Source organism: Buceros rhinoceros, unplaced genomic scaffold (assembly GCF_000710305.1).
Source record: "Buceros rhinoceros silvestris isolate BGI_N320 unplaced genomic scaffold, ASM71030v1 scaffold13441, whole genome shotgun sequence".
Lineage (NCBI taxonomy): Eukaryota > Metazoa > Chordata > Aves > Bucerotiformes > Bucerotidae > Buceros > Buceros rhinoceros.
The window spans coordinates 30,515-52,361 of NW_010396119.1; the positions used below are offsets into that span (position 1 = coordinate 30,515).

At 36.2% G+C, this 21,847-nt stretch overlaps 1 protein-coding gene across 1 annotated transcript in view; it reads right to left on the reverse strand.

Annotated features, from left to right (window-relative positions):
- Positions 1-1,695: 1,695 nt before the first annotated feature.
- The window catches only part of LOC104501917 (guanine nucleotide-binding protein G(i) subunit alpha-1), a 33,958-nt gene continuing 13,806 nt past the window's right edge, over positions 1,696-21,847 (reverse strand). The window contains exons 2-9 of the mRNA XM_010145811.1: positions 15,978-16,020; positions 15,757-15,898; positions 12,049-12,206; positions 10,195-10,323; positions 4,493-4,622; positions 3,175-3,328; positions 2,011-2,225; positions 1,696-1,909 (exon numbers count right to left, since the gene is read on the reverse strand). Coding sequence (XP_010144113.1) covers positions 2,035-2,225; positions 3,175-3,328; positions 4,493-4,622; positions 10,195-10,323; positions 12,049-12,206; positions 15,757-15,898; positions 15,978-16,020 — 947 coding nt within the window. The 3' untranslated portion in view covers positions 1,696-1,909; positions 2,011-2,034. The remainder of the gene's footprint in view (positions 1,910-2,010; positions 2,226-3,174; positions 3,329-4,492; positions 4,623-10,194; positions 10,324-12,048; positions 12,207-15,756; positions 15,899-15,977; positions 16,021-21,847) is intronic.

Genomic DNA, 21,847 nt, shown 5'->3' on the forward strand with positions numbered 1-21,847 from the left:
TTTACTCTCAGCTTCGTATCTTCTCATTTTTACTACCTACCTAGTTATCTCCACTGGATGGATACAAAAAGATTTCCATCAGCATATTTAATGAAAAACATTTCTTTCAAGCAAGGCACAAAATTTAGATTTATTTATGTAATTTGATTAATCCCAATTTTTGTTTTACATTAAGTACAAAAACCAACTTCAACGTAGGTGTAAATACAATTTCCACAAAGTAGGTCAGTGAGAATTAAAATCATTTATGTATCCAGAACCGTAAAGCACAATTAAAAGCAGCGCAGGATATACAGATTGCTCACCATAACTGCTGAAAGAGCTCATAACGTATGAATATATTGAACAACCTCCAGTAATAAGTTATCGCCTTTCTAATCTTTCATTTGAAACACATTTAGCAATTCTGTACGTAACAGGGGAAGCATTAAAGAACTAGAGTGCAGGTAAGTTTTGCTCAAGCTATCTGAGGCCTAAATGAAACACATACACAATCAAAAATTAAATAACAGAACGACTTAAATATTTTGGTTGAACATTTCTAAGAACATAAATGCTAAGATAATATAGAAAAATAGCAAGAGGTTCAAAGACTTAATTTACTTCTCAAAGAACTTATGGTGTACTGTAGCTGCCTGAAATATTTCAACAATTAGAGAAAAATCATACTTCCAAGTTTGGTACGTTCATATTTTCTAGATGACACACATTTAAGACAACCACCCATGAACTTATTTACAAATAGAAGCTTATTCATTTCAAAATCTGTATTAAAAAGAAAAATCAGTTTTGGCACTACCCATAAGGCAATGGATGATATGTTCCTAAGACAGTAAATCACATAATGAAAACATAACAGAAGAAAATATTATTCTTTAACTTATTATTTAAAGAAACGGTAAGACTTTAATTGTAATTAAAGAGGAAAGTAAAGAATCAGCATTCACGAGTCACTAAACACCCTATCCAAAATACGGACGATTCCTTTAATCTATGAAGCCACTGTGCCATGTCTTGTGGGAGAACCTGGTATTTCTATGGTTATTAAACTATCAAACTAGTTTTAGTACCAGAAAATAGCAAAGTTTAAGGAGAACAAGATTTTACTTCTTAAGTAAGCAGAAAAACCTATTACTCTGAAGTTCAGCCTTTGTTAACGGTCTATAAAAAACCCCCAAAGTAATTTTGCCATTCACTCCACTGAGTAAAGACCACAGTTTCAAACTTATTATATGAATGGTTTTAACAACTTTCTTTGCATTTCCATTAGCTTCAATGATAGTTGAACTTTAAAATTCAATTTCTCAGTGTTGCTGCATTTGCACTGCAAAGACTGCAAGCCCAGATTTTGTGAACTGTGGATTTTGTTTAAATTTAAAAAATAATCTTGCATTTATCTTAAATTTATAAAAAGATTTTTTTTCCCAAAACTTAAGGCAAAAAACAAGTTTTATTGGTTATGTTTCTTTAAGTCTGCGCAGGTGTACAAGGCTGTTTAAATATCAAAAAAGCTAACGTCATATACAGTATTACCAACAAAAGTAAAGAATAAGGCAGCATGCACCCTTAAGATGAAAAGAAAATTTAACTTTACAAGATGTTTAAATAATCCAAAGGCAAAAAGTGTCTGTCTCCTCTAAGAGTATCTTCATAAAACATGGAAATTTTAGGACATCAAGTTACTAAAATATTCCATTCAACGTTTATACAAATACATTACTACAAGTTTACATACAATCAACTGACATCTGTGTTAACTAATTACTTAAATTTACATGACAAACATAAATAAAGCTGTTAAAACAGGCAAGTACAGTACTGATCTATCATTCAGCACAATGTATTTATTGTGTCTTTCTTTCACCTTGAAAAGAATCAGATTAGAATTGTGCGAAGTCGTTCTCCAAACCTAGAAATAAAATAAAAGAGAATTAAGTATATCTATGCAGGTTTGACACAGCATGGGCATATTCCAAATGCCTAAGTCCTGTTTTCAGGCATGTAATTTACCATTTAACAACCTTTCGTCTGTTCTCAGAAGAGGCCACAGTCTTTAAGGTTATTTTTAATAATGACATCAGTTACAGCATCAAAAACAAACTGCACATTTTTTGTGTCTGTGGCACATGTGAAGTGGGTGTAGATTTCCTTTGTGTCTTTCCTCTTGTTCAGATCTTCGAACTGACACTGAATGTAAGCAGCTGCTTCTTCGTAAGTGTTTGATCCTAGAAGGAGAAAATTGCTCAGTAAGCAGGTTTCAAACCGAGAAAGAAGATGCTAACTATGTCTTTGAAGGGATTGGGTCTTTGGAAACAGTTCACCTAAACCTGAAGAGGAGTAATTCCAGAGTCATTGTTTTAAGATACCATAAATCTTGAAGGAAACCTTTCAGACATATTTTTAAGAATAAAAATTAAGGACTCGATCTTAAAGGCGTTTTCCAATTTACATTATTCTGATTCTATGACTCAATTCCAGCTGCAAAGAGTCATTCCATTTACTGCAGTGACAGACAGAGCAAGTCATTAATGACCCACCACTGTTGCCTAGATGGGGATATTTTGCTTCCTTCATTCAAGTTACTCTCTGCCAATTTTCATGTTTTTAAAAGGTTTGGATTTTTCCCAAACTTACAGACATTCAGCTTACATGTTCCTCCTAAACTTTTTACCTCCAACACACCATTTCCTGTATAATGGAATAGTCTGAAGTTACATGAAAAGGCTAAGACTTTTTAAACTAAATCATCCTCTTTTGCTCTGTATTTCCTGGATAAGTCACCTACTAACACGTATGTACACAAGAATTTACTTGAACAGGGAGTGTATCTTCAGGGGTTTCTGGTAGTGGAAAAAAAATAACATCTAAGTACAAAAAAAGGAGTGCATTAGGAAAAAAAAAGCTATATAAATCAGGCTGAAAAGAGTTGCAGCAATAACATGTAAATGCCATCAGTGGACCAGCACTGGCTAAAAAGGTGAATCTGACTTAGCACTATTTTGTGACCCATAAGAAAAAAAAGACAAAGAAAACACACCAAAACACCCCACAAAAAATTCCCACATTTCATTCAAATATTTTAGATACCCAGTTATTAAACTCCTCCTGATTTGTGCATCAAAATCGAAGTAATTTAACCAAAAAATTACTTGACACCTGCAACCCCTCCAATACCTGCATATTCAGGGTAGCAAATAGTGAGAGGACTCCTTTTGATTTTTTCTTCAAAAAGATCTTTCTTGTTCAGGAAGAGAATAATAGAGGTGTCTGTGAACCATTTATTGTTGCAGATACTGTCAAACAATTTCATGCTTTCATGCATCCGATTCTGTAATTGGAAAAAACACCTTGTTATACTCTATCAGACTTCAGTAGTAAAGTCAGGATACATATTTTTGATTAGTTACAAATGAACCAGGTAAGTTACAAAACCTAGGTTTCTAGCATACAGAATCCCATTTTACCACAGGGAAAGACAGAGAGGCCAAGGCTACTACTAAGAACACTTTCACGAGTAGGCTTCAAGCAACTACTTTTTATTTTTTATTATTTCCAGGTTTAAGATGTTCAACATTTTAGAAACTTTTGGTGTGTTTTGACATTTTGCAGTGCAGATATTCTACAAGAGATGCTGAGTTATCTAAATTTGTCTTATACTGATTAGATCTCCTTGAAATTAAAAATTAAATACTGCACCTTGCTGAGATTCGCGTATAAGAAAAAAACCATATATAGTTCCACAGAACTACAGAATCAAGTGAGCAGGCTTTTTTCCTCTTAGCCTAATTTTTAACTCTGGAGAAAAATTATCCAACATGTAAGTACTCTGGCCAAGTTCCAGTCATTTAAGTAGCAGGATGCTTAGCTATGATCATCATCTTTGACTACATCTGACGTAAAAAGTTTTATTTCTCTTTCCTCCCCAAACTTTATTTAAGAAGCTGCAGAACATGAGGAAAGGCTCAGACGTTTGTCCATGACTCACAACAGATAAGCATCACTTTAGACCACTCAGATAGTAGAAACCATGCGCTCTGTGCATACGGATATGGAAGGGAGAAGGAAAAGCAAAATTTCTGCAACTACGGAAAGAGGTCACACTCAGAAAGAAACAAAAACTGATGACTGAGGAAGGAAAGTAGAACAAAACATTCAGTAAAGTAGAAACAGATAAGTCAAGCAACTTCTTATATACTTCTAGCATCCATGAAGAGACTAAAATGTATATTTTACTGACAATCTATCTACATTAATTTATACATCCTTTAGAACACAAAAGAGCACAGCTGAAAAGCATAGTCTCAGTATTCCTTCTGAGAATGAGGAAGTACTTTGAAGCCTGAAAGCATGAATTCTATCACCGTTTCTGAGAGCTTTTACTCAAACCCCATACATCTTACACAGCAGTAACACTCTAAAATATGTATAGCTTTCCTTTCAAATTTAGTTTCTACCCCACAACTGTGCCCTTCTTCAGCATGAAGGTACTTGCCATTTCCTCATCTTCAGCCAAGACCAAGTCATAGTCACTTAATGCCACGCAGAAAATAATTGCTGTAACACCCTCAAAACAATGAATCCACTTCTTCCGCTCTGATCTTTGGCCTCCAACATCAAACATTCTGCAAAATAGAAGTGCAAAGCAGGGACTCAGCTTTGGAATTTCTAGCTTTCTGAATGTTAACCAATAAAACTGAAAGTATCAGCTGTGTAAATCTGATCACAAAATTTTGAGAGCATAAAAATCTGCAACATATTACTAAAGCCTTGAAAACTTTCTTTCCTATACAACATTTTACAAAACATGAGAAAGTGAGATGAAAACTAAACCGTTTATTTATAAAACTATATTTCATTAACAAAGTCAATTGCAAATCTATAAAAAATAAAAATACACAATTAGCTTTACTAAATGTAAACTAGATGAAAATGTTATTCAACCTTTAGTCCAAATTAAAAAAAGTCTAAAATAATGAAAGGTTATTGGTCAACAATGCAAGCTTCTTTAAGAGCAGAGCTGTGTCTGTTTTAGAACTTGGAAATAACACAATACAAAGGAAGTTGGATACAAGTTACACTGAGTTTATTATTGTTCTTTTAGTGTTCTGAATATAAATTATCTTAAAAGACAAAATAAGCATTACATAATAATAATAATAGTTTTCCCCTCTAATAAACACAATTTTTGGAAATGCAGTTAAGTGGGAAAACCGAGCTACAAAAGGTAGTCTTTTCTCTTTTCAATTCTTCGCATAGCAGAAATAGAGTAGTAGGAAAAGACCACATTCCAGAACTGAACAGCAAACTAGCATGATACAAATGGATTTGCTTTTCGCTGCTCCAGTACAAATGGATTTGCTATCTAAATGCTTTAAATGGCTTTAAATGTCCACTTACTAACTGCTATTGGCTACAGCCCCTCTGAAAGACGGAATCTTCATTAGACATCATTAGGAATTTCAAGTATTTTGCAAGCCAGATAAATAGCATCCTGATATAATGAATTCTGAATCACAGGGTGGGGGGACAGGTCCCATCACAAAAAAAAAAAAAGCAGACAGAAGTGGTATATTGAAACTAAGTGATATATATATCATGGTAGGATCTTCTCAAAGAAAGATTAAAAAAGACTTTTCCCACCTGTGTCTTTCCTATTACAGAAAGAAAAAAAACCCTGTTGTCTCATTCTTGAGATGACTTAGGGCTTCAGAACAATGCATTTATGTCACATTTCTACTTCCCTCACTATGTTAGCCAGTATTCTATCATGCAAAAATTTGATTTTTCTTCCTCCTTACAAGCAAATGCAATTATCCCTTTTAAAAGAGGCCCGACTTTTGTCTTCAATAAGACACGTCTTTTCACAAGTAAGTGTAACTGTTTTCTACATTGTCATAAAAGAGCTTAGAATTCAGTAGGTATAAAAATGCTCAAATGGCAGGAGGGGGAGAGAAGAGAGGACAGACCGGTTTCCTCATCCCCGTCCTCTTTGCTGTAAGCAGTAGAATGATCAGCTCTACCATGAAAACCTTATTTGGGTAAAAATGTCATACTATGCATTAAATGCATTATTCTAAAGATATTCCAGCATGACCCAAAATCATTCAGAACTGCAGTAGTGGTAAGGCTACTGCGCTGAGGGCTTCTGGTAGACTGTAGGGTATGCAGGAACAACAAATCTCACTCTTTATAGCACAGGACAGAATACAACACAAAAAACTGAACAAGAAAATTGCTCCCTTTATTTTTTATGCTTCTAAGCTTCTAAGGAACATGAGAAATTAAATGATTCATACTGATGGCAGTACTGTAGTATCAATCTGCATGGATATCATCTCATTCAACAGCATCTTATGGCTCTGCTCAATGCAAAAATATTACTAAGATGATAACTGAGAAGTATAAGAAAACATGGCACGACTTCCCATATTAATAAAAAAACTGCAGTAAAAAGTATTCTTACAAAGAACAGGAAAAATATCTAAAAAATAGGTCTGTACAAGAAGCATTCTATGATTTTGACTTGTTCAGACTATGTTGCCAGCATGTATTCTGGGAAGGCGGGGGGGAAATGAAGAACATGGACAACTTCTGAAGATAAAAGAAGTGTAGTTTCCAGTTTGTATTCACAGACACTGATTTTAGCCAGAAATGTTTGCTTCAGTTCAGAGTAGCCTCTCTGGCAGTGGTGTATTTCACCAGTGATGTTTGTCTCTTTTGCGGGCTGTCAACCTAACAACAGTGCACCTAACAAACTCCCAGTTCTTCATGCAAACCATCTGTTCGCACTCATCTATGAAGTTTTTATATACCAAAATCTAGTGCTGGGTGAACTATTGGCACCAGAGTTTCACAGTGAACACCTCAACAGCAAGTAATAAGAACTTGATGGATTGTTTTATGTAATGAAGCTTGTTCTCCATGGTATCAGCACAGGCATACAGAAAAAAACAACTATTTGGCAGACAAAACTCTTAAGATAGGGCTGCAAGTATCTTTCAGAAAAATTAGCTGTTCTGAACAGAGTGGTCTTAAAGCCCACATGCTTTTCACCTACCCTCTTAGAAGTCATACTGAGGCCTGTTAGGTCACAGCCCCAAAAGACTGTTACACACATAGAAGCTGCTTCTACTGCAGATAAATTTTTTAAATTTCTGAAAGAATTATTTACAGATTGTACCTTCCAACACGGAGGGTGTGCAGACAGGGCTGTGTGCTAGCTCATCTTTCAAGCACTTTCCTCAGGTGCTAAAACTCACTGCACTATGTTTAGACTATTCAAAAGATGCATATTTTTCTTATGCAAGGTAAATCAGAGTCTACAATAAACTAAAAAGAGATACAAGGCAGTGCTGTAAGAATTGAAGTTTCTAACAGCTGAATCTACCGCCCTTACCTAAAGAATAAAGGTATTAGAGAAATGCTTTAGTGACTTCCCAGTATTTAAAGAAACCAGACTTCTCCAATGAGATTACACGGTAACTATGCCACGTTACGACAAATTACTTCACTGAACTAAATGAGCATTAAAGACAGCCCTCCAGTCACCACTCTACTAAGGTGTGTTACCTGGCTATATTAAATGGGTGTCTTCTGAGTGATTTATCTGCAGTTGTGCAAATTTAAGGACTTATGCAAGGTCCTTTCATTAGCATAATATGTTTTTGAAAGCTAGTGTTACCAGACTGCCTATGTTCTGCTTCTTTCAGGCTATTTAAGCGAAGAACATGATTCTGGTACCCATACAAAACATGTTATGGGCCAAAAGGACGCCAAATATTTATTATGATTGCTTTCACTTCTTTAAGCTTATACAAGTTGTTTGTTCTACTTCCCAGCCTTTGAAACATTCGAATTTGACAAACATTTCTTTTGAGACAGAGTGTTTACAAAAAAGATATGTATCTGCAAAGCCTCACATATTACACACTTATTAAATCTGACCTGTTTTTTATTATCCCCCTTTCCTGTTTTCCATGGGCTGTTAAGATTGCAGGAAGTGGGGGTGGGGCAGGCAGACAAACCCCCACTGATCTAATGTTAGTGTACTACCTGACTAGGTAAATTGCATTTGAAGGGATTCAATTACAGCTTGTTTTTAGAAATCTTCAAGTGTTCTGAGTTGCCAGATTTTTATTTTAAAAGAAACAGTAGAAATAAGTAGAGGAGAGAAAGAAGGAAATCATATTTTGCCTTCTGATCAGAAACACCATAACCTCTCATGAGGTCTTCTACTTGGGTAATACCATCGCACAAGTGACAATGTTCGCTGCCCATTTAATGTTCTACAACAGAATAATGCCATCTTATAAAACACTTTAAAGATTACTCTTGTTAGAATTTAAAAAGAAAAAAGATTGCCTTAGAAGTGTTCCTTTCCTTCAGAGATATCTTTGAGGGGAAGTCCCTGGATATCCTATATACTCTATATAAATGCAGGTCATCTACCTACTCCTACTTAGTTCTTCGGATTAGTAAAGATATTTTGTACATGTGTACCTTAATAATTAATACCTTAAATTTTAGTCATTCTGTCAATTCTAATGCTAATTTTACAATTGTGTATTGCGACAAGAATTTCCGTAAGAATTTGTTAGATTATCAGAAGAGCATTTCTACAAAATAAGGTGTTCTTTGAAGACAAAAGTAGTAAATAATCAGACTCAACTTCTGAAATAGTCTATAGAAATGGGGTGAAGATGACTTGCTATTCGCATTTTAGATTGAATCAATAATCAAAGCTATGATAAGCGCTTTAGAGAAGGCTGAAATGAGGCTCAAAGAATCTAAACACACAGCAAAACAGGAAAGAAAAGATAATGAAAAAAACATGAAAACAACAGCTAGTCATGTTTATGCACCCTTATCTTGGTATAATCAAGCCTTTCATGCCCTTAGGGCATCTTAAAAGTTCTTTGCAACATTATGTAAGAATATACCTCTTTGATCCTTTCCAATAACTCATCAAGCCTATCTCCTAAGGCACCTAGAATTTAAACACCTGCTGTAGAGGCGTTTAAATGTGCAACATTACAGCTAAGTACTTCCAAAGGCCTGTCTTAAAGTTACACATTTTATAGAATTGTAATCATATGCTCCTTGTAATGGACTTTTTAGGACTGTAATCATATGATCCTTATAACAGTCCTAATAATCAGCACAGCCTGCAAGTAGCTATCTGCATACAAAGTCACTGAGAGGGTGGAAGAATTTAAACCCATCTACAATAAGGAACTGAACAAGAAACATTAGAAAGTGAGTGAGAAAATTGATAGTTCCTCAGAATACTGAAGCCCTGTCTTAAGGCTTGCCTAAAGTCTACTCTCCCTAGGTTTGCAAGAGGCTCGTTCCCATTTACCAGCTATTATTTTATGGATGAATATGAATTTGGTACACTGAAACCCTAAACCAAGGAATATATTTCCATGGTATGGATGCCTTGAAGCATCCATATTATAGTACTTGCTATGCATTGACACAAAAAAAACCCTTCCATGAGGATACTAAACAAAAATATTGTATAGATACGCTGACAATCTCTGCACAATCTAAATGCAGATGCAATGTGAGTTTTACTGAGTTTTCTTCTCGTTCTTCCTGATCAGTAGGAGGTAGAATATGATTACATTTACACTATCCTATACTTTCATCATGAATGTCTTCGGACATAAAATGTTCATCACGTTAACGTTATTTGAAAATCCCACACCACAGGAAACGTTAGTCACATTCGTTCATCACTGAATAAAGTACTACCTTAAAGTACAAAATATTTGAATTCAGTTCTTCAGGAAAACTCATTTCCTCTTCCGTACAACACCAGCAAATATTTATAAGCCTGCAGCTCTTCAACTGAATTTAAAGAGAAGAATCTGATAGAACAGTTATAGAGAAGAATCCGATAGAACAGCTATTTAAAAGGGCAGAAAATGGACTATTTTGAGATCTAATTTACATATAAAATATCTTTACAAAAAACTTCCAATAAAATCAAAGCATGTATTGCATAACTGCGTATTTATTCTGAGTTATTACAGGAGTTCCAACGACTCCCACATCCCTTCAAAAAATTGAGCCAAGCATGAGGAACATTTTTCAGAAAGGGGAAAGAAAAAAAAAGTTATAGTTAGACAAATTTGTTATGTCATTAAAAGGCCATAACAGACAGATGAACATGCAGCACAGTTTACATACTTAAAATGAAGATCTTTGAAAGTGAAGTGTGTTTCCACTATTCCTGTAGTTTTCACTCTAGTCCTGAGAACGTCTTGTTGGGTTGGAATGTAGCTGGTTTGTGCTATCCTGTCCAAGTCATTCAAGTAACTGAAGGTAAAAATAAATACTGCTTTCAGTTATTCATAAAATGAGATAATTACAAAGAATCACCCAAGTTCTAGGTCCATTCATGATATTGCGTTTGACTTCTATAAAATACCGTTCTCTGAGACAAAGAGACACATTATTCCCCTCAATTTTCCAGGGTTTTTTGAAATAAGCCTTAGAGTCAGAAAGGTATTTCATTCTAGAAGAAAACATAAGCAATTAACTTCAATACTGTGAATTCTTCTTTTGAAATCCCAAAATGCAAACATGGTTCCACATACACCACTGTTATTTGTAGTAACTAGACAAATACCTTCATTTTGTAACCTACTGAACTACAAGTTACTTTGAGCTATAACCAAAGCCCCAAATTACCCTGGATAACTATGAAAAGAATAGCATCACAATTAACATTCTACTGAGAGTTTCTAATTGCATGCATTTTTTTTTTTTTACAATACTGTATTTTCATTGTTAAAACTTTTGCCATGCAGGCCAAGAAGCCCAGTGTTTCTAAACCCCACACAAATCCTATCTGTGCTTTTCCCATAGTAAATAGGGAAGCCATTATGTTCTCCTTTCAGTCTAATTAAAAGTCAGCAATTCTAAGGATACAACTGCATGGCTAGAACTGTTTTCTTATGGAATTGGAGGTAGAGAAATCTGAAACAACAAAATAGAACAGAGGATGTTACAGAGGAAAGCCAGTGATCTCCCAAGTGCTCTATACTGAAGAAAGTTTATACACGTGGTATCTCTCAAGCAAGCTGTCATTGTGAGTCCAGCTTGTTGACATCTACCTACCCTCTGTACCCTTAGAACAACTTCAGCAAAGAAACACCAATCATGCTGGAAGTATCAGTGCTATTGCAACACAATTTGATCCCATTTCCATTAATTTGGCATGCCTATAATCGCATTACTCCAGCTGTAGCCTTCTCTGGTTACCTCACCGGCACAGTTTTTATTTATGTAGTTATTCTAAAGAAGAGAAGTAGCTTATTTTAAGGAAAGTGAAAAACATCTTCAAACACTACAAAATGAGAATTAAAAAGCTTTAAAAAAATTGCCCTATATGGCCAGTATCACTGCTATTTCATTCTTTACCATCTTACCTCTCCCTCAGTGGACGCTTTTCCTTGACTGACTGACTGACCATTACTTGCTGCCATCACATCTTATTCTCAGACCCTCTATTCCTTACTATTTTATTTTTTTAACGAAGTATCCTAACATAGATGACACATTCTGATTATTGCCTTTGCTCAGCACATTTCTAAGGGAAACCTTTAATTAACAAAGAAAATGCAACAATGTTGAGCCACAGAAGAAACTCTATTATGAACATGAAAGTAGTATCCTTGGTAATACAGCTTCACATCACGTAATCAAGTTTCCTGGATACGTTCAGACACTGAAGAGGTACTTGAGTCATGGTTTTGTAACACAAATGCTACTAAAGAACATTAAAACAACTTTTTTCTTCCTCGGGAAGAAGAAACAACTGGTCAGAATATTACTCCAATTCATATTTATACCACAGTTCTTTCCTTCCCACCTTGAAGATTAGTTGGAGCATTTCAACCCAAGTAGACAGCATCTTTGTCCAGATACTTCAAAATTTTCCATTTACGTGGGATCAGGAATTCCTCAAAAGACAAGACTTCCCTTATATTCCTTTAGTTACTACTTATAAGACAATCTTGTTTGTCACATGGTACTTACTAGGCAGCAGAGTCATTAAGCTGGTATTCTCTAGACCTGTTGAAACAAGCTTGAACTCCGCTGTCTTTCCACAGTCTCTTGATAACTCCAGCAAGCTCTGCAGTCATAAATCCTTCTTCTGCTGCTCCAGCTAACACAAAGAGTTGACGAGCATCATCCTTTAGGATGTAAACAGAAAATAGAGAGACAAACACTGAGAAATACAAACAGAAGCATTATCAGCTAATAACTATAGTCAGCAAATGAGTTACTTTAATCTGATAAGCATGAATGTAACCAAACCAAAAAAATGTGAAGGGGAACAACTGGTCTTAAGTGTTCTGCAAAGGATATTAATTCCCATATTTTTCAAAAGAAAAAATATTAGTAACCCAAATTTCTCAAAAGCTGGTAAGCTTCTTCTGATCTGCTTGTAACTTGAACTAAGCCTCTATAAACAGGAGTAACGTATTTTGAGCTCAAGTCTGAAGTTAACCACCTTTGCTTATCCAATACCACGAACTGAACAGAATGATTTCAATGCAACTAGAACCTTCAGAAATGCAGATGTATATTGATTGACTAAAGAAAACACTTTAATCGCTGTTCAAATCCAATTCTGTTTGAAAGTGACAAATGATCATTTCTTCTCAAATCATGCATCAGGAAATTGAAAAATACTTCTCAAAACCTTTACGGATAAATAAGTTACAAATATCCATTACCTTTATTATTCTACAGAGACCAAGTCTTCTTGGTAATGTGATATCAAGCAAACATCAAGATTTTTAAGAGAACAAATGCTGGCTTTTATAGTATATATGATGACTGCCTTTGAGAGTGAGGCTAATGGAGGAGTACAGGATGTCAATTCACCAGTCTCCTTTAACACAATTTGATTCATCCAATTCTGACTGAGGAAAGAAAGTTAATGTTAGATCTGTAAGGCACTGGAAGAAGAAAATAGCAGCTGGGTAGAGGAAAGAGATTCTCATTAGTACTCTCCTGTGGTTTGATCTTGGTTATTAGCTGTATGTGATGTAGTGTCAAGGTTCGTCAGCCAGAAAAAATAAGCATAGTTGTGGCTTGTAACTACTACCTACAGCACGTAGATACTGTTTGTCCATTAATTAAAAGAAGGAACATGATACTGGAAAGAAAGAAGGAGAAAAGAGAGGACTGAAGCACACCAGCTGGAAACTGAAAATATTTCAAGAAAGAAGAGGATTAAACAAACCCATAAGGTTATTTTCACAAAACAGCAAATGAACCTACAGATGCAAATCTGTAGAAGTACCTAGTTCTGTCACCCTTGCTGTTCAAACAATAAGCTGTGAAAAAAAAAAAAACCAACAGGATAAGCACAGGAAGCAGTGACTGTTCTAAAGATACTGACTGCTGCAGACTGAAGCTGCTGGTTAATCTCCGCTCCCTTGACTCGATAGCTTTAAAAGAGAAAACATTCAACTCACTGCTTTAACATCAGTCTTCTGACAGAAATAAGAGTATATGACTTTTCCATAGAAACTTATTAATTTAGAATAAAACTCTCAGAAATTTAAGTAAAAGTCTGACTGTAACAGTTTCAGGAGGCACGATTTTGAGCTTTTTTTTCCCCCTCAAAAAATGACAAAACAAAAATGAAATAGAATTTTAAAAGGATATACTACAGTAATCAAGGATTAAGCATTTTTTTTTTTTTTTTTAGAGTGAGACTGATATATAAGGTTTGAATTTCTTTTTCCATTTCTGACTACAATTGGCAAAAATCTAGTACTGAACTTCCATAGCAGTGTCACTCTGAAAAAAGATTTTGGACTACCAAGACTGACTAGATGCAAAGGGATGGACAGCTATTTTAAGGTTATTACTGACAAAAGTTTGCCTCATCATTTATAAAGCTCTCTGAAGTCAAGGGACACAAACCACTTCAGACTGATATCATATATAACATCCCTCAAATCTTCTTGTTAGTCATTTAATCTGCTGACACCTAAATTTACTCCTCCTCCGTTTTCTCTTACTATGTATATAGTACCATGAGTCTACCATCTGCCTCCTCCCAGCCATAACTGCCAGACTCTAGAGAGGACTCCACTGCACAAAGAGAGAACTAACATGTGCAAAGACACTGTTGCTGCCCTGGAAAACTTCGGTCCTAAGGGAAGACAACAGCAAACATGAGAGCAAGTGCAGAGAGGAGTAAACAATGAAAATGAAGTTTTTACTAGTTAATGTTTACAACTGAGGAGGTTTCAGGCAGAATATAGGTACATAAAATAATCAGAGAGCAAAATGGAAATTAACTCCAGACTGATAATCAGATTTAGATTTTTGGGTACAACTTTATGACCCACTTTACATAATCTTATGAACATTTGTCTTCCTTACAACAACCATACATTACACATTTCACAAGGTCACTGAAGGCACACTCTCCAATATTTATATATTGCTTTTTAAGCAATCAGTAAGATCTTGAACGCAAGACTTAGTCATGAATGAAGGATTTACACACCGTTTCTTGATCAAGACCCTTCTCTCCTCCCAAACTGTAATTCAACTTTAACACAATGGAAAGAATTTAATTATGACAAAATATCCCTGACTAACTAACATATTTCAATACACATGCAGCAAAAAAACCATGTCTCCATGTTTCCTGCAAGACACCCATAACGTGGCTAGTCCCTGCTTCAAAAACTGTACCAGTGAGCATTCCATATTCTGACATTGATTTCTATGGAAAGAAAATAAAAGCACGCAGCGCCCAAACTGACTACCAGTGGTACTCAGACTAACAGCTTTGGTGATGCATTTCAGCACTGCAGCACCGAGGGTATTCCTGGAAACAGAGAACAAGCAAAACCTCTTAAACTAAGCACTTTACACAGACACTCGGTGCATCTAACTTCCTGACCAGGTGGTGCACATCATCAGGGTCACCACAGGTAAGAGTATAGGATTAGGACTTGAGGAACAATAAGCCCAAGAATCAGTTTGGACCAGCTTCAATAGGTGGAATGGCAAATAGACCCATTAGAGGTTTATATGTGGGACATTAGATGAAACATGATGGAAAAAGTGCACAAAAGCTTAGGAAATGGTCTCCTGTTTCTTGGGAAAAATTTTTAATCCATATGGTATCATAATAAAATGGAATACCAGCAACAGGGCTATGCCTATGTCTCTGCTTCGAGTAAAATAAAGTCCCTCCATGCTGGAAATCAGTATGAAACAGCATGAAACTCAGACGCTGGAAATGATTTAGGCACTGGTGTACCTATGACCTAACACAGAAGTGCAGACAGTACCTAGATGCCTACCTCTTTCAGCTGTTTTTTTTTTCTTTTTTAAGGAATGTGAAGATGTCTAACTTAAATGGCTTACAGAATGTAACAACCCACAAGACCATACAAATAAAGAGGCATGACTGCATAATTTAATGTTTCTCAAAAAGTTCCTCAGACTCAGATGTTTAGTTCTGCAAATTCGGACAGATTTAGGAGAATTGTATCTAAACCAAAGAGTTGTTGTGAATCAACCTAGTGCTAATTGCTCTGTAGGTCACTTTGCCATGTAAAGATCAGTAGCACGTAGTTTTCAATCAAACTTTATATTCTACAAAGATTTTTGGATATCAAGAGGTTTTTTTCAGGAAATAGTAGCAGACAAAAATTGAAAATGGATATTTCAGCTGTATATCTATGTATTGTGTTCAATACTCACAGCCCTGGTTGGGTCACCAAAGTCAATCTTCAACCTCCCCATTGCTCTAATGATAGCAATAATGGACTGAATGGTGTTACTGTAGACAACAGCTTTGTACTGTTTACATTCTTCTTCTGAATAACCCGCTTCATGGATAATCCTACGGAAGGAAAAAAAGTAAATTCTCTATTCAAATAAAAAAAAAATATTTCTCTATCATAGTATTTCAACATACTTACTTCATCTGTTTGACAATCGTGCTTTTCCCTGATTCACCAGCTCCTGAAAAATAAATGCATGAAAACTCATTAGACATTTACTAATCTGTGAAAACACATTTAGTTCCTACACTTCAAATACCTAACCAATATAAAAATCTTCAATAGTTAAAAGTACATCTGTTTTACATTTTGATATTAAAAATTAATGAGAGTATCAAGATGGAAGTTTCAAAATCAAGATATTTTAAGAACAAATCATTCAGCTCTTTTTACAATAGTGAGCATCATCTTTGCATTAGAAACACCATCAGACTGCATAAACAGATGATCAGTTGTTTAACTTCAAAGGGTTCTGAAGTTCAATTCCTCTACCTGCCTTTTTAATCAACACCTAACCAAAAATCTCCCTTACAAGTCCTTCACACTGTATTATTGGTCTTCAGTGTTGCAAATGAACATCTTCAACCTCTTCAGGGTCCTATTCCTTATAGCCATTTTTTAGCCCTTGCAAGAATAAACCAACAGACTATTTTTTGTTGGAACAGATTGCATGAGGTTTGCCAGACATGGTGATACTATTCTTAATGCTTAAGAAATGAAAAAAAAAACCCCAAAACATACTGTGTTACAATACAAAGCAAACAAAAACAATTAGCCTGTAAGTAGACAGGGGAAATAAATGCAGTTTTTAAGGTTACTGTCTCAGGAACCTTAGTGTACTTCACCTCCACTTTGAGGCTGCTTCTTTCTCTGAAAAAATTATGGAACTCAGAGCTGTGACCTAATCCCTTTAGACAGGATGCTCCTGGCTTATCAGTGACTTGTGCTGAATTTTCTCTCTTACATTTCTTTATTTCCCAGTATGGTTTTGCAGACATGAGTATAATCTTCATACAGTCTACAGGTGTTTCTAACACAAAGAAATCACCAGTTGTCCAACTCCAATACAACCAAAGAAAACTCTCTTCTTTAGAGGTCACTGTGACCGCAGGAAATCACTAACAAAGGATGTATTTATTAATCTTCAAAAAAGGGCAAGAAGGAACTGTCACATTATGAGACAGTCAGCCTTACCCTGATCCTCACGACGAATACTCCCAAAAATCATTTCCAAGCACATGAACAAAAAGAAGTGTAAATCTATGCTGGTAATTCCCAGTCAAAGTGCAAACTGTGCCTAAGTTGATAAATTTTTGTGAGGAAATAGCTGGTTTTGAGGATGAAGGACAGCAATGGATGTCATTTGTTTTGACTCTAATAAGGCTTCCCATGCCACCTCCCACAGCATCCTTGTGCCAAATAGGATAAATATCAACTTCAGCACGACTGAAAATCTGCCAGCCAGACTTAAAGGTCAACAGTTTAAGACCTAACTGGAAACCAGTTAGAGGAGGTCATCTTCAGGAGATGATACTGAGCTAATACATTTGAAACATCTTCATCAATGACCTGAAAGCCAGAGTGGAATGCACCCACAATCACCTCTGCAGGCAAAATCAGCCTGGGAGGCTATGAAGTGATCCATGTTGGAGAACAGAGGTGCTATTCAGAGGGTCCTCAGCAAGCCAGAGGACTGAGCTGAGAGCAAACAGAGAAACATGAAGTGGCACAGAATAACCCATAATAATACAGACTTGGGACTAATGGGTTAGGGGAAAGCCTTGTGGAAAACAACTGAAGGGATCAACAGCCTCAAGAGTTAGTAGTGGGTCCTCGTGGCAACGAAGGTCACCCACATACCAAGGCGCTGCACTGGGGCTGGCTGGGATGGAGTTAACTTTCTTCACGGCAGCACATATGGTGTTGTGCTTTGGTGGCTAAACCAGTGTTGATAACACACTACTGGTTTTGCTATTGCTGAAAAGTGCATGCACAGCATCAAGGCTTTTTCTCTTTTCCACCCTGTCCCCAGTGTTAATGAGTAAGCTAGGGGGGACAAGAGGTTGAGAAGGGACATAACCAGGACAACTGACCCAGGCTGACCAAAGGTATATTACATACCACAGGATGCTCTGCATAGCAGTAAAAGCTTGGGAAAGGAGGCAGAAAGGTGGACATTTGTGATTAATGGTGTCTGTCTCAACCTTTGGAAGGGTGGTTATGATGAAGGGTCTAGAGAATAAGTCTTTCAAGAAGCAGCTGATGGAACCGGGGTTGTTCAGCTTGGAGAGAAGGAAGCTCAGGGGAGACCTTATCACTCTCTACAACCACCTGAAAGGAGAGTGTAATGAGGTGGGGGTTGGTCTCCCAAGTAACAAGCAACAGGATGAGAGGAAACAGCCTCATGTTACACCAGGGAAAGATATTAAGAAAAAATTCTTCACCAAAAGGGTAAAGCATTGGAACAGGCTGCCCAGGGAAGTGGTTGAGTCTCCATCTCTGGCAGTATTTAAAAGACAGGTAGATGTGGTGCTGAGGGACATGGTTTATTGATGGACTTGGCAGTGTTAGGTTAGCAGCTGGACTTGATGATCTTAAAGGTCTTTTCCAACTGAAATGATTTTTCCCACACAACCATTATGTGTGCTGCAGCCCTGTTTTACATGAAGTGGCCAAACACCTGCCTCCCAATGAAAAGCAGGGAATTAATTCTTCTTTTGGTTTTCCCTATTAAAATGTCATTATCTCGATCCAAAAATCTTCCTGCCTTCTATCTTTTCCTTATCCACAGGGAGAGAAGAGTGATCAAGCAACTGTGTGAGTGTTTGAGTTGACCCCAGCAAAAAAGGGAGGACCATGAAACCATCTCCATGGAAAAGGTTAAGCACTGGAACCAACTGCATATAGAGGAAACAAACTCAGCCTTGGAGATGTTCAAGACTCAACTGCACAAGACTCTAAGTAACCTTGTCTATTTTGATGTTAGGCCTCTAGAGATTTCTCCCTACTTAAAAATATTGTTTGATGTCAGTATAACGTCAGTTTGAAGTCAGAATACTTCTATACGTTGACTATTGTATCGTGATGCCTTTGGGATATTCGTCCTATTAAACTAAATGTGTAGCTTCACGACAGACTCAAGCCAACTTAAGACTGGCTGCCAACAATGGCCCACCTCTTCCCCAGCACTGCTAGTAATGTGGCTAGACTTCCCTTCCTCCAACACACAGCAGAATGAGTGTTAGCACCAACAGGACCCAATGTGCTGCAGAATTAAGTAGCTAAGGAATAGAGTAGGCCTGTCAACACCCATCTAAGACTGCTTAATGTCATCATTAGCTAATGTCCAAGTAAAAGACATATTTTTTTATAAACCTGCATGTTTCTTTATAGGGTAGCAATACTTCTCAGACTCTGAACTGCCAGAGAAGTTCAATATCAGTATATTAATATACAAGAAAACAAAAATACCAGTACAAAAGTCATTTATAATTGTGTCACCTGAAGCATTTATAAAGCAAATTAATCTGTATATACCCAATCATGCACTTAAGCACAAATTGGTGACAGAAGTTTAAAGATTAGTAATTTCATTAATAAAGCTATAATTTGCTTTGGGTTAATATTTTTATTCAAACAGTTGGAAGAAAGTATAAACTCCGCATTCAACAGAAGTATATACTGTTTAGAGATATTAAGAAATACTGCTACAGCATTTAATTTACAGAATTGTGAAGTGCTCTTCCTGTTAAAAACTTGCCACATTTGACTAACTGAGCAGGTCAGTGTCAGAGATAGCCCCAATTTAATTATTTTGTATACATTTTCCACTCAGTTTTTCCTGAGTCAGAGATGCATGTGGTGTCAGTGCTCCTGTGTACCAAATACCTATAATTCTCATAAAAGCCCTTTCAGTAACATAACCACAAACATTCATAATACATATGAAAATTAGGTCATTTATTACAGCGTACCTAACATCAACAGTGAGTTCTCAGAAGACACACTCCCCTTATTTAACAGAAAATGGGAAGAGTTGTGTTTGGTTTGGGTTTTTTTCTTAACCTCAGGCTAAAATGCTTGCAGCTTGCCTAATAATCTTTGCAAAGTGTTTAAGAAAATAACACCTCACTGGCCCATACTGAAAGGAGATTCATTATTTTTGCACTCCCGAACGCAGAGCTCAGCCACAATGCAATGGATGCATTTGCAAACTGCCTCCTTTATCTCAGTTGTGAATAAGTTGTCCACGCAGCAAATTGAGAACTAACCCTGTTTTACAAAGTTTTAGACAGGAGCAGTTTCAAATATTTCATGTGACAGCTGCATATAAAATGTCAGAGCTAGCTGTACTGTCACAACCAAACCCTACCCTAATTTAGACAGACTTGATTGTATATTCTTCAATCATCTAGTAAAGGATGCTATTTATTGCCTACTAAGTGTGAGATTTGATTTCAGCTTCACTACTGCCAATAATTTGAACAGACGGTTCAGTTACTGTTTGTGTTTTACACAAAAATATTAATAAAAAGACATGACAGTTCACTCAGACTAGAAAAATAGCAATGTACCGGTCCAAATTTGAAAGGACAGTGGGCATTTTTTATTTGCCTAGTTTTAAATGAAGGTCTAAGCTAAGTGTTAGGTCATCACTTTGACAAAAGAAAATTTTAATAACTGATGAGTATTTTAATCTCCCTTGCACACTTTCTGTCCTTTGTGCGCTCCTCACGCAAAGAGGGCAACACATCCTATGAAAATCCTATTTAAAGAACAGAATTTCCAAATTTTTACTTGCATAGTTCAGTAGGAATATAATTTCAACTAAGTCTAATATTCTTATTACACCTGTTTGCCAGAAAGCAGGTAGATCCTTATGCTTCATTATGCAGACTGACAAAGTGTGGAGGCAAAGCATGTCCAACTTAATCAGCACAATTTAACACAGAAATCTGCAGAACCATGTCTTTCCTCATAGATTCTACTATACTCTTAAGAGTCTTCTGCCTCAAACTTTAGAAATACGGCTCTACTTTCACGTCAGTACCTCCACAGCTAGTGTCGGTGCTATCCAGAGCAGCCATTTACCTCAATCCAGCACGAGTTATGATAGCACTCAGGGAGTTCATACCTAGCACATAAACACAGGCTTATGACTAAGCCTGCTGTACCACCAGTAGTACAGCACAGTTAACCTGAAGCTCAGCTAAATAACAGGGACTAAATTTGTATTATAACTTTCCTTTCAACTTTGAAAATAGAGGGAAAATCCAAAGCATCTTCATGTTCAAAAAACCCACCAAAAAAAAGTTTAACAGATCAACCTCACATATAGTACTTTGAAGGAACTGAGTAGGGCTAGCAAAGCTCAAATAAATTTAAGAAACAGCCAAAGCAATATTTGATTCTCCACACTGCTATTTGGCCAGTTACACAAGAACTCACTATAGAGTATTAAAAAGACAGACTCGGTTGGATTTGACGATGTTAAGGGTCTTTTCCAACCTAGACGGTTCAATGATCCTACGACTCACTACTATGAAATTGTAGCAAACATTGTTTTAGACAGATTCAATATTCTTTTACTTTCCAAACAGAGCAAAGTCTGTATTTAAAAAGAATGTAAATAAGCATTTTATAATTTGATTAAAAACAACAGGTCAGCAAAAGGATTACTTTACACTACTCATAACATCTCATGATTTATTATCCCACACACTGCCCACATAGCAAGCATTCCAGCACTACAAATTTCTGTAACAAATGTTTTATGCGCCCAAGCACAGAAAGTGTTGGTTGTAAACGCTGAGATCTTAATAGTAATATTTCCAACTTGTGAAGCATTTGCTAATTGCTTACTATAAAGAAACTAATCAAATACCAAAACAAAAAGCAATGCAAGTTTTGTTCACAGTATCCCTCTTCACAGGAAACCAACTGCCAAGTACAACAATTCCTAATAGCACAAGTATACTCTGCAGAAAAAAACCTGTAGACTAAACTTT